Source organism: Cyanistes caeruleus, chromosome 29 (genome assembly GCF_971803275.1).
Source record: "Cyanistes caeruleus chromosome 29, bCyaCae1.hap1.1, whole genome shotgun sequence".
NCBI classification, from domain to species: domain Eukaryota; kingdom Metazoa; phylum Chordata; class Aves; order Passeriformes; family Paridae; genus Cyanistes; species Cyanistes caeruleus.
Genome location: NC_141729.1, coordinates 4,675,326 through 4,691,386, shown reverse-complemented (window position 1 = coordinate 4,691,386; position 16,061 = coordinate 4,675,326). Strand labels below are relative to the sequence as shown.

The 16,061-nt window shown below is 58.3% G+C and overlaps 2 protein-coding genes across 6 annotated transcripts; one reads left to right on the top strand and one right to left on the bottom strand.

The window, feature by feature from the left end:
• Window positions 1-22: 22 nt before the first annotated feature.
• Window positions 23-7,648, bottom strand: YKT6 (YKT6 vesicular SNARE protein). Of its 4 annotated transcripts, none has more exons than XM_023940865.2 (8): window positions 6,649-7,648; window positions 5,941-6,062; window positions 4,178-4,260; window positions 3,376-3,476; window positions 1,898-2,002; window positions 1,687-1,752; window positions 1,170-1,271; window positions 23-776 (listed from the first exon to the last, which is right to left on the bottom strand). In XM_023940865.2, the coding sequence occupies exons 2-8, from the start codon at window positions 6,042-6,044 to the stop codon at window positions 741-743; spliced, it is 597 nt and encodes a 198-aa protein (XP_023796633.1). In that variant the 5' UTR covers window positions 6,045-6,062; window positions 6,649-7,648; the 3' UTR covers window positions 23-740. The 4 variants fall into 4 exon arrangements, with proteins under 4 accessions (XP_023796633.1, XP_023796631.1, XP_023796632.1 ...); XM_023940863.2 differs by lacking the exon at window positions 6,649-7,648 and adding an exon at window positions 6,475-6,642; XM_023940864.2 differs by lacking the exon at window positions 6,649-7,648 and adding an exon at window positions 6,484-6,640.
• GCK (glucokinase) lies at window positions 7,499-15,214 on the top strand. Of its 2 annotated transcripts, none has more exons than XM_023940853.2 (10): window positions 7,499-8,238; window positions 10,391-10,553; window positions 10,674-10,828; window positions 11,045-11,164; window positions 11,255-11,350; window positions 11,683-11,782; window positions 13,426-13,609; window positions 13,831-13,986; window positions 14,626-14,859; window positions 14,953-15,214. In XM_023940853.2, the coding sequence occupies exons 1-10, from the start codon at window positions 8,194-8,196 to the stop codon at window positions 15,095-15,097; spliced, it is 1,398 nt and encodes a 465-aa protein (XP_023796621.1). In that variant the 5' UTR covers window positions 7,499-8,193; the 3' UTR covers window positions 15,098-15,214. The 2 variants fall into 2 exon arrangements, with proteins under 2 accessions (XP_023796621.1, XP_086721401.1); XM_086865275.1 differs by having other exon boundaries at window positions 7,641-8,238; window positions 13,426-13,599.
• Window positions 15,215-16,061: the final 847 nt, after the last annotated feature.

Genomic DNA, 16,061 nt, shown 5'->3' with positions numbered 1-16,061 from the left:
CGCCACAGAGAGGGAACAGGGCTTCAACTGCCAAAGACAACTTTATCCCCCTGGCCAGTGCGGCCAAGGCATGGAAATAACCAGAGCACCATGCGGTACAGCCCAAGCTCAACTTTCCCCTTCCCAAGGAGAGGAGGAGGCAGTGGGGGCTGCTGGGCCCTGGCAGGTGCTGAGCCCCCCAACCCTTGCTGGCAGGGGCAGGGGCTCTGAGCTGCAGGGCAGGCTGGTGAGCTCCCCCCATCCCAGGACACAGCTCCAGGCTCACCAGCGGGGAGAGAAGCTGCCCAGGGAGGCAGTGAGCACTCCCCACCCAACAAACCTTTTTCCCTTCCCCCTTCTCCCACCCCCCCAGCTCACCCTTAGGACACAAATACATAAAAAGCCCCGCAGCCCCTGGGATGGCAGCAGGGGGCTCTGCCTGCCCCCTCAGCCCCCTGGACAGCAGTGGGGGGGCTCCTCCAGGCTTCCTGGGTGGGGGTGTGAAGGCAGGGGAGTGCATGGCTGGATGCCCCCTGGTCCAAGCTGTCCCAGGAACAGTGAGGGTGGGGGGGGTCTTCGGTGTGGACCTCCCCCCATGGGTGCCAGCCCGGTGCCAGCCTTGGTGTCCCCTTAAGGTGGACAACTGTCACATCATCCCAGGGGGCTGAGGACCCCTGGCCCAGCCCGAGGAACACCCCTAGGGTGGCTATGGAGGGGGGTTGAGGGCTGGTGATCCGGAGGTGGAGACCCCGGGCTCCACGTCACATAATTTCACAGCAGGAATTCTGCTTTCGGGCCTAAGAAGAAAAGGAAAGACATCTGTAAAGCTCCCCAAGGGTTCGGGGGTCCCACACAGCCCCTCTCCTGCCGGAGGACGCCAGCATAGCACAAAGGCTGATGACCTGGACGCTCCTCTCCTTTTGGCCAGACCTGGTACCAGGAATTGGGATGGGCATCACCTCCCAGCCATGGCAGGGTGCAGGACACCCCCAGTGAGGGTCAGGGGGGCTCTTCAGCTGGAATTGCAGCACCCAGGCTCTCTCCAAGCCCAAAGCTTCTGGCAACAGGGCTGATTCCTCCCTGGGACCCAGAGCTGTGCCCCAGCATTCATCCATTGGGGGTGACCCCCCGAGGATGACGTTCCACCCATCCCCAGCCCCCTCAAGGAGGGGTTGACCTGCCACACCCACCGTTTTGTAGAAGGCTTTGGATTGTGCCCCCAGCACCTCCGATTTAGAGACCAGGTCATCCAGCTTCTCCCCACGCTCCAGCAGCGATTCCATAGTGTTGTGCTGCCAGAGAAACACGTGCTGAGCTCCAGGACCAGCCCCACACCACTCTGTGGCAGGAGATGGAGGTGCCACCCTCCTTCATCCCACCTTCCTACAACCCCCCCAGCTCTGCAGCCCCAAGGGAGATGGGAAGATCATTTTGGCTGGGGGCAGGAGCAGCACAGTTCCCATGGGCTCACCACACATAAAGGAGAGTGGCATTTGAGGAGGGGTCAGAGCCCTGGTGCTTGTATCTGGCCAGCTGGGAAAAGCCCAAGGAGAAAAAATTGGAGGAACCGAAAAAGGGGAAGAGAAAAAGAAGGTCCCACACCAAGGAGATCTCCTGGAAATGGCCTGGGGTGAGTCTACCCTGCCCCACAACCTGCCCCTAAGACTGTGCAGGCAGAAGCAGCTGGCTGCAGGCCTGCAGCCTCACCAGGATGATTTTGGTCTCGTCCAGCTCTGCCTGCACTCGGGTCATCGGGTCAGCATCCCGGGGATTCTGGGGAGAAACAACATGGCACTGGCACCAGCACAGGGACAGCAGGGTCCCAGCATGGGTCAGTGCTGTCCATCTCCCCTGCCATTGTCAGGGCTGCAGGGAACACCTCTGTCCTCCTGCCCTCTAGGGTCCCAGGGGTCTGTACCTGGTATTTGCTGAGGTATCCATCCAAGGCAGAGTAGCTGATGGTGGCAGGTGACCCTGAGGGCCAGTCCATCCTGCTGACCTGTCTGGAGAACTCATCCAGCACCTGCCAGGTACGGAAGCAGCAGTTACCATCCAGGAGCACAGCTGTGGGGCCACAGTGGCTGGAGGGGTTTTGCTCATAAGAATAGGAGATCTGGAGATTTTTGGGAAGGGACCTTACAGCTCATCCACACCCTGCCATGAGCAGGGACACATTCTGCTACACAGCTCCAAGCCCTGTCCAAACCAGCCTTGAACACTTCCAGGGATGGGGCAGCCACAACTCACAACTTCCTTGGGAAACCTGTGTTAGTCCCTACCACCCTACAGGGAAGGACTTCTTTCCAATATCCCATCTAACCCTGCCCTCTGGCAGTGGGAAGCCATTCCCCCTTGTCCTGTCACTCCAGGCCCTTGTCCCAGGTCCCTCTCCAGCTCTCTTGGAGCTCCTTTAGGTACGGGAAGGGGTTTGGGGTCTCCCTGGAGTCTTCTCTTCTCCAGGCTGGACAACCCAGGTCTCCCAGCTTGTCTCCCTGGCAGTGGCAGGAAAACTGCCAGTTTTCCTCCAGGAAAACTCCAGGAGAAGGACATGGAGGTGCTGGTGACAGTGGCTGGACACGAGTCCAGGTAAGCCTAGGTGGCCCCTGGCCTGTACTAGCCATAGTGTGGCCACAGGTCCAGGGCATTCTCTGTGCTGAGGCCCCTTGAGTGCTGTGTCCAGTTCTGGGCCCCTCATGGTAAGAAGGACACTGAGGGGCTGGAGCATGTACAGAGGCAGGGAGCTGGGGAAGAGGCTGGAGCCCCAGGAGGGGCTGGAGCTCCAGAAGCATCTGAGGGAGCTGGGAAAGGGGCTCAGCCTGGAGGAAAGGAGGCTCAGGGGGGAACTTCTGGCTCCAAACAACTCCCTGACAGGAGGGGACAGCCGGGGGGATCGGGCTCTGCTCCCAGAGAACAGAGACAGGAGGAGAGGGAATGACCTCAAGCTGTGCCATGGGAGGTTCAGGTTGGATGTTGAGGAAATTTTGCCATAGAAAGGGTTGTCCAGCCCTGACACAGGCTGCCCAGGGCAGTGGTGGAATGCCCATCCCTGGAAGCATTCAAAAAAACATGTGAACATGGCACTTGGGGTCATGGTTTAGAGGTGGCCTTGGCCATGCTCAGGGAATGGTTGGACTTGATGGTCTTGGAGTGCTTTTCCAACCAAAACAATTCCATGAGAGGTGCTCCTGCCCTCTGACCACCTTGGTGACCCTCCTCCTCCCCTTCCATCCCTTTTGAATGAGCTGAGGGCAGAGACATGAACAAACAGTCTTGGCAAACAAGGACCAGTGATGCTCAGGCCGAGGTGGCCAGCCCCGACTGTCCAAACGTGCTGCATGTGCCAGGGCAGAGAGACTGGAGGAGCCCCCCGGAGCAGCTCCCAGCATGCACCCTCACCTTGTCCAGCAAGGTGAAACAAACCCGCTGTGGATATTCATTGTCTGCAATCACCACTCCAGCCAGCCCATCATTCCGGACATACACATGGCACAGGTACTCTGGGGAGAAAATTCCTGTCAGAGAGGCAGCAAAGGTCCCGAGCCTTCTCCTGCACCCACCACCCTCCATCCATCCCCCACAGTTTCCCCGCTCCCCCAAACCACCCTGGAAGGTGTCATCAGCACCTGCATTTTCATTACTTCATTAGGAAAGTAGGAAAGGCTTAAAATTTGGGGCTCAGACCCAAATTGTGCTGTGGCAGGGGCTCACAACCATGCCACACAGTGTGGGACAGGAAACTGCCATCCCACAGTAGTCAGAGGTAAATAAAAACCAGTGGGAGAAGAGCTCAGCTTGATTTTAACTAACTTTAATTAATCACAAGGCTGGGGTGTCATTAAAGAGGCTCCAGCAGCCAATCTAGGCTGCATCCCACGTGTCCTGTGGCTCAGGAGGCATGTGAAGCAGGACAGGGAGTCTGGAATGAGGTGAGGATTTGGGATATGGAGCCTGGACTTGCATGGCAAAGCTGGCACAGCCACTCTGCAGGGGTTGGGGGGCTGCAACCCAGGGGGTCCCAAGGGAGCCAGGGAGAGTGCCGACGCTGGAGCAGGTTCCTGCTCCCTGCAGAACCTCTCCTGCACAGGGCTGGGCTCACACCCGGCCCAGCAGCTCCTGCCATCAGCGCTGCTCACCCGGGCACTGCGTTTGGTTTCCCAGGAGTGGGGTCAGGGGAAGTGGCTGCGTGGGTGGGTCTCACCTTGCTCCTTGACCGAGGCCCTGCTGCCCAGCGCCGAGCGCTCCGCGATCAGCTGGCTCGTGAACGTCATGAACTCCTGCACACTGCGGGGACACAGCACCACATCAGGGGACAGCGCTGGGAAAACCAGCCTTGATCCCCCAGGCACCCAGCCACCACTGTGAGTCAAAGTTAAAGAATATCCTTAACTTGCTCTGAGTTTGGAAAACATTCCTGAACCCAGGCTCAGGCCTATCCCTGCTTCATCAGAGAGGGAGCACGGACACTTTCCTCCCAAGCTGAGGGATCTGCTGCCAGACACAGCTTCCCACCATCATCCCAGGGTTTCATATATATGATGGAAAAAACATTTAAGATCACCGAGTCCAACCACATGTCAGTTAGATCCCAGTATATATTTTCTTCAAGGACAGCTCTTCCACTGGGAATACTGCTTTTATTTCCCAGTATTCTGGAAGAAACTGCCCACTCAATACTTCACTCTGCCTTCCTGACCCTGCCAAATTCTTGGCAGATGTTCAGCAGACATGAGGCACTGGCACAGCCCAGCCCCGTGCTCCTGCCCAGCAGGTTCCACAGCTCCCAGGAGCCACAGCCCTCATTATCCCAGATCCAACCCTTCAACCCAGCTCTCTGGGAACTCCAAACTTCAGCTAAACACACCTCAGACATCACACCTGGGCTAAGCTCCTGTAGGCCCCCTGGGAATAAGACTGGGACTAGCATCCTGAGAACAGCCACAAGACTGACGTGTACAGACCACCCCCTCTCCAAACTTCACTGCTCTTCCCAAAATCCCAGACTTTCTTTAAGCAGAGACACAGCCTGCTGTGGCAGAAGCCCACAGTATAACCACACAGGGAATTTTCTTGGGATTTGGGAATAGAAGAGCTGCAGCTACAGAGTGTTTTTGGATTGGAGCTGACGTCACACGCTGGCACTGCTCTGCATCCCACTCACACATTTGGCTAAGAAAGAGCTTTTTAAGATAGTCTTACATCAGTCTCTACCCCTGGAATTACAGAACCAAATGTGCCTGAGGCTCCATAAAACCTTGGCATGGAAATTTTGGGTTCCAGAGGAATTTCTTGACTCCTTTACCATTTGAAACAGGCGTTGGGAACAGCTTACTCCACAGCATGTTCCTGCTTTGTTTTACAGCTTCAGGAGGTTCTCAGAAGCTGCTGAGAGCTCCCTGATCCCTGTGTGCCCAGAGTGGGGAGTGGAACACAGGGAGCCTGAGCATCTGGGGCTCAGTGAGCTCACCTGAAGCCGTTGGAATAACCTGAGCAGGGTTTTACGGGCTGGGAAGGGCTTCAAATGAGTCCAAACAGTCCAAGGGCACCAGGATGCAGGCAAGTCCTGTGAGCCTGGCACAGACAGGCCTCCCCTAGCCCCGAGAGGGAAGAGCTGACCCCACTCCCAGGGCATTCTCTGTGCCATGATTTCATCACCTTGGATGCACTGGAGGATTTGTGTAGTCAGCTCTGACCTACTGCGGCTGAGGCTCCAGGAGTTTCACTCCATTCCTGAGACTGATCCATCATTCCAAGTGCTGCAGCACGTCACAGCTCCCCAGGGAGTAGCTCCTGGAGTATTTTCTTTTAGGAAAAGTCTTTCCTGCTGCCACTGCAGTCCCAGTGGGGCAGAAAACCTCCCAAAAGCTTCTGCTTCCTCTCCCCAAGGTCCTGCCTGAGCCACATGCCAGCCTACAGCACACAGGAGCAATTGCCCCCCAGAGGTTCCAGCTGCCTGGCACCCACCTGGATCTCTGAAAGAAGTTGAAGGTGGACACATCATAGGCAGCTTTGAGCAAATGCACTTTTGGGTCACCTTTGTAAAGGACACTTAGGCTGTAGAGCCTCATCGTGGCGGCTCCGTGGGCCTGGGGGAAAGGAAGGGTTGGGGCTGAGGCCATGACAGGGCTAGGACACCCTCGGACCCTCCCCTGTGCCTGGGGCTCCCCCCAAACCCTCCTTCTGACCGTTAAATGCTATCCCAGTCAGCCAGAAATCCCCTGCCCCCGGAGCCCCCTTGACTCCTCATCCCGGCCCCAGCCCAGCCTAACCAACCCCTGCCCTCAGCTGTCCCAGTATAACCCAGTAAAACCCAGCTCCTCCACACAGCCCAGCCCTCGGCCCCGAGTAAGTGCAGCCAGCCCGGTCCCGCCTTCTCTTGTACAGCCTAGTTCCCCCGTAATGACCCGGTACAGCCCACAGTCCCCGGTACAGCCCACAGACCCCGGTACAGCCCACAGCCCCAGGTACAGCCCACAGACCCCGGTACAGCCCACAGACCCCCGGTACCGACGCTGCGGTCGCGGCTCAACGCGGGCGGCGGCCGACGGGGCGATGGCCACAACCCGGAAGTGGAACACAGCGGCCGGAAGTTCCCCGGTGGCGGATGCTGCCACGGGACTCCTGCTGCCCTGCGCACGCGCCAATCTGGCCCCGCCCCCTCAGCATTCTCACCAATCACCGCCAGCCTCTTCTCACTCCGGTGTCAGCCGGACAACCAATCAGCGCAGCACTTGGAGCCGTAAGGCGGTCCCCGTTCCTCAGGGCGGCCAGCAGGGGGCGCAGTGCCCGCCCGGCGGGTTCTGTGGGGCCCCCTCGCTGTGGGGTGGGACCCCTCTGTGTGGGGGGTGACTCCTCTGTGTGGGGGGAGGTCTCGCCCTGTGGTGTGGTGACCCCTCTGAGAAGGGGTCCCAGGGGGGGAACAGCCTCCCCTGGGTGCTGGGGGACGCCCTGGGGAGTGGGAACCCTTCCATGAGGTGGTTCTGCCCCTGGGTGGGGACCCCTCCGTGGTGGGGATGTACTCACGACATGGTGGGTGAACCATCCGAGGGTTTCGGACCCCTCTGAGGTGTGAGGACCCCTCTTTGGGCGGGCACCAGCACAGGGGCAGGGCTGCCAGAGCCTTGCTGTGCCCCCAGGTGCGCAGGGGGCAGGTGAGGTACCGTGACTCGGTGACCCTGTATCCGCTAGGGTCTGCTCTGCCACTCACAAACCCTCTGCCCTCCTCTGAGCCCCCGCAGTCCCCCAGGGGCTGTCACCCCCGACACCCATCCAGGCTTCCTAGGGATCTTCCTTAGCTCTGTGTCTGAGGAGATGCTGCCAGAGACCAACACCAGGAGGTTTTGGGATCTACCCGTGACCAAGGGTGCTCCTCATCCCATTTGGACCTTCATACTCCCCTGTTTCCACAACACTGGGTGGATGACGTGGCTCCAGGGGTAATGGGAGTTGCCACATCCCCATCCTCAAATCCAGCACCCGTCCCCAATCCGTTGCTGGTCAATCCCAGCACCACTGGATCCTTTCCCACCCTGGGGGCTCGGAGCCCTTCCCCATCGCCCTCGCCCCTCTGCGGGTGTCTGTAGGCCGTGCTGTGTCCGCAGTCTCCATGGGAGCACGCTGGTTGCCAAGCCGGCCGCTGGAGTGCTTGCCACCACCATCGAGCCGTTGGTATGACAACGGGGACACGGGTGACCCGGGGCGTGGTGCTTCCCGTGACGGGGCCAGCGGCCCCTGCAGGGACGCTCCTGGCCAAGCCTCGCCAACTCGCCAGGGGGGTCTCCACGGGCTGCCAGAACCCACCGCGCTGGGCTAGGGCCCCTGCGCCAGCACCGGCCCGGGAATTTATTGACACATTAAGGAAGCAAGCGGGAGACTGTGAGCAGAACCCCTCCGGAGCAAAGGATGTGGGGCGACAGGGCTGATCTCACCAGGGCCCCGGGCCCCGCTCCCTGCCCCTCCGCTTGAGGCCTGGAGGAATCAGGACTCCCTCACTGAGTGCTGGACTGGGGTAACAGATGAGATAACGCAGCGCAGCAAAAGTGGAGCATCCGCGTGTGGAGCGAGGAACGGAGCAAGGGACGGAGCAGCCTGGTGCCTTCTGGACAACCTCCAGGACAGGGCAGGGGGCTCCCCCAGGCCAGGCACCACGGTGGGGACGCAGGGGCTGAGGGGGGCACGGCTTGGCCCGCAGCCCACCCCACCCCACCACCTGCCCCCATGCTGGATCACCGAGCCAGGATGGAGAGCAGCAGGAAGGAGAAGGTGAGACTGCTGCCAAGGCAATGCTGGGGGGCCGGGGGAGCCAGGGGGTTCCCAGTGGATGTGAGGAAGAGTGCGGATCCTCACCAGGGTTCCAGTCTTCCCTGGAGCGAGTAGCCAGGTGCTCCCAGCGTCTCCCAAGGTTACAGCAGAGGTAGCCCAGAGGGTGGCTGGTGGGGAGGACACCAGCTCCTGAGCAGCCTGTGGGCAGCCCAGCATGCCCCAGGGAGGTCCCCATCCCTGAGGTCACGCCCCAGCACAGGCCCTACTGAGGTCAGCACTGATGGTCTCATGATGGAGCATTTGTGGGACATTCTGCTGGGCTGGGATACTCCCACCATCCAAACATCGCCCCGGGCATCTTGCAGCATCACAGCTGCATCCCCAGGATGAGACGGGGCTTGTCACCTCCTTCAGCTGGCTGTTATCACTGTCACTGAGGCACCCAGCAGGATGGCACGTGGCTCATCCCCAGTCAAAAAACAGTTGTTTGTGGGAAGCATCCTCTCCCAGATGGACTGAGCTCATGGGGTCATAGGCGAGGACAGTGGAGACATTCCCTGCTGCCAGCTGGGACACCGAGGGGACACCGAGGGGACACGGCACATGCGGGACCAGCAGAGATGGGTGTCACTGGCCACTGCAGCCAGCAGCCATGTGGTTCCCAGCTCCATCCCATTTGTGGGATGCACTGGAGTATACCATTTCCATGAGAAGCTGAGAGCCAGATAACGTCATGTGGGAAGACCCAAATCCTGCCAGGGAAGGGCCAAACCCATTGTTTTGAAGGCAAGTGAAGAGATGAGTAGGGACATGTGGTGCCGAGATGGAAAAAACATTGGAGAAATAAAATTTGGTGCCAGCCTTGGGACGGGGATCCTCCGGCTGTGGCAGATCTGGTGCTCCCATGCCAAGCGGTGCCATGGGATGGATTAACACTGAATGCCTTCAGCCAACAACCCAGGAGAGATGATCAAATCCAGCTCCATGCTTTTTCTGGCAGGATTTTTCCAGTCATTCTGGGCCAAACATCCTCTGGATCAGGGCAAACCTCACCACAATGTTGTTGTAGGTGCCCAGCCCCATGCCAGGGGGCTCTGTGCTTCAGCATGGCATTGGGGGCCAGGTGATGTGCCAGGACAGAAGGCAGATGGACTGAGCCATGGCAAGGGGTGCCCTCAGTGTTGGGATGCTCCAAACCACACCCCAAAAGCTTTACTGAGCCCCCTACCCCAAAAACTGTCAGGAAACAGCAGCAGCCTCGAGGCAAACATCAGTGTGCTGGCAAGAGCTTTGGAGCCTACCTGGAGCCCGGTGACTAATGAGCCCTAATGCTGCCGACTGCAGCTGGCAGAGGAGTGCTGGCTCCAGCTCCATCTGACAGCCGAGGCACCTGGCCCCAGCCCTGCCAGCTAATGGAGGCTGCTCCAAGCCTGGGGTTGCTACGGAAAGGATAAACACAGATCCTGCTTGCCAGGTGCTTCCCTGGAGTGGGCCCTGTGGCTTTCCCTGGCAGCGAGACAAGGCAGCAATCCCCAAGAATATTCCCACCTGCTTGCCCTCTGCCCCATATTAGCCCCACATTTGATGGGTGAAAAATGGTACCCACAATTCCCAGTGGGATATAGGGAGAGGGATGCTCCTGGGAAATAAGGAAGATACACCAGCATATTGATAATAAAAGAATCCCTTGATAAAAGAATCTCATCATAAAAGGATATCCTTGTGCTCCTTAATGGCATGACCAGAAGCACTCCTTGTTGGGAATGACCCTGGGATTCATCAGGATGGGATGTCCCAGGTCACCATTGGAGTGATGCTGGCTTCTACACAACCATACAAAAACTTCAACCGGGTGACAGGGATGGCAGAACCCCAGTGCCAACCCTGCTCCTGAGGGACCCCAGAGCTGACTGTGGCATCCTGCAGGCAGCACCAGAAGGGGACTTGGTGCCTTGTGATGGTCCTATAGATTCCCTGGTGCCTCTGTTTAGTGGGAGGACAAAAACAGAGTAATAGGATAAGTCATTTCAGGGTGTCCGTGTGCTGATGGGGAAAACCAGGGCTGGCAGAAGGGAAATTTGGATATTTCTTGCAGTTCAGGCCCCTTGCATCCAGTATCCTTAGTCCCTGGCTGATGCTGTGTGGTGTGCAGGTGGAGCAGATCCTGTCGGAGTTTCATCTGAAGGAGGAGGACCTGAAGAAGGTGATGTACCGGATGCAGAAGGAGATGGACCGAGGGCTCAAACTGGAGACACATGAGGAAGCCTCTGTCAAAATGCTGCCCACCTATGTCCGTTCCACCCCTGAGGGCTCTGGTACGGTGTCACTCCCTGTCCCTTGTGTGTCACCCCTTCCTCTGACCCCGTCAAGCTCCATGTGGAAGGCTGAGCCTACCAAGAGCCCATCACCTTCTCCCCCTCTCCCTGGCTTTGCAGAGGTGGGAGATTTCCTGTCACTGGACCTGGGTGGCACCAATTTCCGTGTGATGCTGGTGAAGGTGGGCGAGGGGGAGGAGGGGCAGTGGAAGGTGAAGACGAAGCACCAGATGTATTCCATCCCAGAGGATGCCATGACCGGGACGGCTGAGATGGTCAGTTGTAGCACACGGGGCATCCCATCCTGCCCCAGCCCCTTTCATTGTGTATGTTTCAGTGGGAACACTGGAGGGGACACCCCCATCCATCCAGCCAGCGGAAGCTGGGGGGTGGCCAGGCCTGGGGAGCCCATGGTGGGGGACAGCATCTGTCCAAGAGCAATAGGAGGGTGGGGACATCCCTTGGGAAAGGCTGGACCCCCTGTCTTCCAGCTTTTTGACTACATCTCCGAGTGCATCTCTGATTTCCTGGACAAGCACCAGATGAAGCACAAAAAGCTGCCCCTGGGCTTCACCTTCTCCTTCCCTGTGCGGCACGAGGATATCGACAAGGTGAGGGGGTGGCCAGGGAGCAAGAGGGCTTAGGGGTTCCCAGGCCTCACCTACAACCACAGACCCATTTCTGTCTGAACCCCATTCCAGGGCATCCTCCTGAACTGGACCAAGGGCTTCAAAGCCTCCGGCGCGGAAGGGAACAACGTGGTGGGGCTGCTGAGGGACGCCATCAAACGGCGAGGGGTGAGAGGATCAGACAGCTGTGCTGGTACCGCCATGGTGCGGAGACCCCAGCACTCCCAGCTGTCCCTGTGATGGGCTCACTGAAGCCTGGCTGTGCCTGCAACAGGGCCACTGGAGCCTGGTGTGTCCCCAGGAAGGGATCACTGGAGCACAGTTGTCCCCACAATGGGGCTGCTGGAGCCAAGTGTGTCTCTGGGCAGGGCTGTTCCATGTGTGCACACATGTTGCATGACACATGCCCAGGTCCTCACCTTTGGGGACCATCCACTCCAAACCTGCCTGTTGTGGGACAGCCTGACCCCCCATAAGCCCACAATGGTCCCTGTCCCCAGGACTTCGAGATGGATGTGGTGGCAATGGTGAATGACACAGTGGCCACGATGATCTCCTGCTACTACGAAGATCACCGGTGCGAGGTTGGGATGATTGTGGGTAAGATGCCCCTTCTACAGGGACATGTGGCTGGGGACAGGGAATTGTCCCATGGCCCTGCTCCCCTGCTGCCTCCCCTGTCATTTTGGGGAGACACACCAAGGACATGGGGTGGCAGTGGCACTCTGCTGAGGTGTCCGGTGGTTGGGACATCAAATGGCATCGCCTGGCCCCAACAGAGTGGTTGGGGCACTTTGGGGGTAGAAAAAGGGTTGTCATCATAATAGGGCAGGTCCCCACAGGACTGCCCTGCCCTCAGGCTGTAGGTGGCTCTGGCACCTCATCATAGGGACCCACAAAAGGTGGTAGGAATGAGTTTGAAGCCTGCAGGCTCCATCCCCCGATCCCTGCAGAGAGCAGCCCCCCACCTCCCCCAGCCCCTCCCTATCTTTAGTGCCATCAGCCACGTGCTAACATGCCATCTGGGCTCTGTGTCCCCTCACCTGGGTAAACACATGTTGGGATGTTTATCAGTTTCTTGGGGCTGGCACAGGGCCCAGAGCCCCCTGGAGCCTGCCATGGGGACAAGTGGCCAGCCAGGGCTGTGGGGACACTGTGGTGGTGGGGAGCAGGAGGGATGTTCATCTCCATCACTGCAGGACAAGGATGTGCAGCTCCAAGCACAGCCTTCAGTCATGATCTCAGTAACTGAATCCTGGTGCTCATGCAGTAGCAGGCGCTGGCTGTTCAGTCAGTTCTTTTACTCGGAAACGAAGTTTAGCATGGAATCATGTTTGAGTTGGAAAAGCCTCTAAGGTCATCAAGTCCAACCAATCCCCCAGCACTGTCAAGACCACCACTAACCCATGTCCCCAGGTGCCACATGCACATGGCAGTTGAGCCCACCAGGGGTGGTGTCTTCACCACTGTCCTGGGCAGCCTAGGCCAGGGCTGAACAGCCCTATCCATGAAGGAATTTTTTCCAATATCCAACAGAAACATCCCCTGGTGCAACTTGGGACTGTTTCCATTATATCCTTGGAGCAACCTGGTCTAGTTGAAGGTGTCTCTGCCCTGGGCAGGGTGATGGAATGAGATGAATTTTAAGGTCCCTTTGAACTCAAACCATTCCATGATTCTATGATTTGATGATTCTATTGCATCCCAATGCTGGGTAGAGCAGGGATACAGATTTGGGACCTATGTAGTAAGTTCCTAACCATCCTTGCTTCCAGCTTTCATGAAATCACAGAATGGTTTGGGTTGTAAAGGACCTTAAGGATTACCCAGCTCCATGCCATGGGCAGGGATAGCTCCACTAGACGAGGCTGTCCAGCCTGGCTTGTAACACTTCCAGGGATGGAGCAGCCATAGCTTCTCTGGGAAACCTGTGTGGGAAACCTACCACCCTCACAGGGAAGGATTTCTTCCCAGTATCCAGTCTAATCTCCCTTCTTTTTGTCTAAAATCTTTCCCCCATGTCCTGGAGCCACCCTTGAAGTAGTTGTATACCATGGTGCCAGTCACCAGGCTGAGGAATGTCCCTCAGGCTCCATGTGGGTCCCAACCCCTGCCCTGGCACTTTTGGACCCCCTCCAGTTCTTCCCCATTGCTCCACAATACTGTCCCAGCTTTATCCCAGTTGGGATGGGAGGGCTGTGGCGGGGGGGTGTGACTGCTGCCCCTCCCTCCCCACCGCCCAGGGACGGGCTGTAATGCCTGCTACATGGAGGAGATGCACAACGTGGAGCTGGTGGAGGGCGACGAGGGGCGGATGTGTGTGAACACGGAGTGGGGAGCCTTTGGTGCCTCTGGGGAGCTGGACGAGTTCCTCCTGGAGTACGACCGCGTGGTGGACGAGACCTCACTTAACCCCGGTCAGCAACTGTAAGGAATAGGAGAGATCCAGTTCCTCTGGGCATCCCTCCCATCCCCTGCGCCATGCTGGGCTCAGCCCCCCAGCACAGGCATCCTTCACCCTGGGCCATGCCCATGTGCGGGAACACATCCAGCAAGGAGGGGGGGAAGGAAAGAGGGGGTGCTGTGGGAAGTGGCCCCTCAAATCCCAGCTCTGATGCCGCCCCCTCGCCTATGTCCCCCCCCACCAGGTACGAGAAGATCATTGGAGGGAAGTACATGGGGGAAATCGTGCGGCTGGTGCTGTTGAAGCTGGTGGATGAGAACCTGCTTTTCAATGGGGAGGCCTCTGAGAAGCTCAAGACTCGTGGGACTTTTGAGACCCGCTTCATGTCCCAGATTGAGAGGTATGAGGTTGGGGTTTGGCATCCCCAAACCAGCCTTCCAGGCTGCATCGCACTGGGAGGTCTGTGCTCTCACTCCACACTGGTTCAGGCATACTGAGGAGTTTGTGCTCTCGCTCTGCACTGGGCTGTCCCACATTGGGATCCCCCTATTCCATCATCTCATACCAGTCTGCTTTGACTGCCTCATTTTGGGGTCCTTTATCCTGTTACTCCACACCAGCCTACTGTGACTGTTCATCTTGGAGTCCCTGCATCCTACCACCCAAACCACAGTGTCCCATGTCATGGACCCATCATGATGAGACATTGTGATCCCATCATTCTGTACCTGCCTGCTCTGTCCCAAATTCGGGTCCCTATGTCCCATCATCCCACCTTAGGGGGACCCACTTCCAGGTCCCTCTGTTCCATCACCCCACATCAGCCCTCTACAGTAGCCCCCTGTTGGGGTCCCCCATCCCATCATCCCACAGCAACCTGCTCTGACTGACCCAGTTGGGGTTCCCCATCCTGTGGCCCCATACAACTGTCCCATGTGAGGATCCCCAATCCCATCACTCTCCCATCCCTCTCCAGCTGTCTCACCCATGGTCCCCACTCTTTAGCCTTTGCTGACCCCCTCTTCTCTCCCTACCCCAGTGATTCTGATGACCGCAAGCAGATCTACAACATCTTGTCAGCCTTTGAGCTGCTGCCATCTCGGACAGACTGTGAGATCGTGCGCCGGGTGTGTGAGAGCGTGTCCACACGGGCTGCCCAGATGTGTTCTGCCGGGCTGGCCGGTGTCATCAACCGCATGCGGGAGAGCCGCAGCCAGGACACCCTCAAGATCACTGTTGGTGTCGATGGCTCCGTCTACAAGCTCCATCCCAGGTGGGGATCCCCAGACCCCAATGATATTTCTATCCTCTCCCTTCATCCCCAAAGCCTTGACTCCATTTGTGACCCTGTGTTCCTACTCCCCAGCTTCAAGGACCACTTCCATGCCACAGTGCGGCAGCTGACGCCTGGCTGTGACATCACGTTCATCCAGTCAGAGGAAGGCAGCGGGCGCGGGGCCGCTCTCATCTCAGCCGTGGCCTGCAAGATGGCCTGCATGATGGGGCAGTGAGCTGGACTCAGAGGGGGGACGGCAGGGGCTGGTGGTCCTGCTCGGAGCGCTGTGGGAGCAGACATGGACGCGGGAAGGAGGCAGCTCCGGCCCCCCAATAAATGGGGTGTGTGTGGACTTCTCTGGGGCCCCTTGGGCCAGTCCTCCTTGTGCCATGCTGGTAGAGAGACGTACCCAAATGGGTATGGGGCAGCCAAGGAGCTTCCCATGCCCTCACCCCCTCCCCATCCTCACCCAGCTGCAGCAAGGAGGGCTCCAGCGCACCCCGGAACCTTTGCTGGGGGAAAGCCCCCCAAGGGGATTGGCCTAGAGATAAGGGGCTTTTTGGGGGGTACTTTGAGTGGGATATCGGGGTAGAGGAGCTCCCCACCAGTGATCCCTGAGGTGCAGAGACTGACCAGAGTGCACTAGAAATAGACCAGATGGAGGTGGGTATACTGGGGTACACATGCCCTTCCAGCCATGTCCTCACACATGTTCCCTGAAAGGTCTGGGGTATCCCAGAGATTTAAGTTCACCAGAGGGTCTGGACCAGAATATTGGGGTCCCTCTGTGGGTCATGGGCACCCCAGGGTGCTTGGGATTTCTCTAAGGATCTGGTAATACTGGAGCATATTGTGGTTCCCTGAGGGCTCTGGAAGCACCCCAGGGTGGAGGGGTTCTCCTGGGACACCACAGGGCGTTGTGGTCCCTTTGGAGGTTTGGGGCACTCCAGGGTCTGGGGCCCACTCAGGGTGGGGTCAACCCTGGGGGTGTGGGGCTGCCCCATGATATGGACCATCCTGGTGGTCCAGGGTTATATCTGTGATATTTGGGGCCACTGCAGGGGTCTTAGGGTCACCCTGGGACATGGGGGCACTGAGCATCTAGGGACATCTCAGGGTGCTGGGGTAACTCTTGGGCATCCTGGACCACCTGAGTGGACAGGATCACCACAGGATGTGGGCCCAACCTGGGAGGCTGG

Excerpts from the sequence above, each read along its gene's own strand:
- YKT6 (XM_023940865.2), bottom strand. The coding sequence starts at position 6,044 with ATGAGGCTCTACAGCCTAAGTGTCCTTTACAAAGGTGACCCAAAAGTG. Across the intron at positions 4,261-5,940 it reads AACTTCTTTCAGAGATCCAG|TGTGCAGGAGTTCATGACGT; the intron begins GTGGGTGCCAGG and ends GTGTCCCCGCAG. Across the intron at positions 1,272-1,686 it reads ACGAGACCAAAATCATCCTG|CACAACACTATGGAATCGCT; the intron begins GTGAGGCTGCAG and ends TTTCTCTGGCAG.
- GCK (XM_023940853.2), top strand. The coding sequence starts at position 8,194 with ATGCTGGATCACCGAGCCAGGATGGAGAGCAGCAGGAAGGAGAAG. Across the intron at positions 8,239-10,390 it reads AGAGCAGCAGGAAGGAGAAG|GTGGAGCAGATCCTGTCGGA; the intron begins GTGAGACTGCTG and ends TGTGGTGTGCAG. Across the intron at positions 13,610-13,830 it reads CTTAACCCCGGTCAGCAACT|GTACGAGAAGATCATTGGAG; the intron begins GTAAGGAATAGG and ends CCCCCCCACCAG.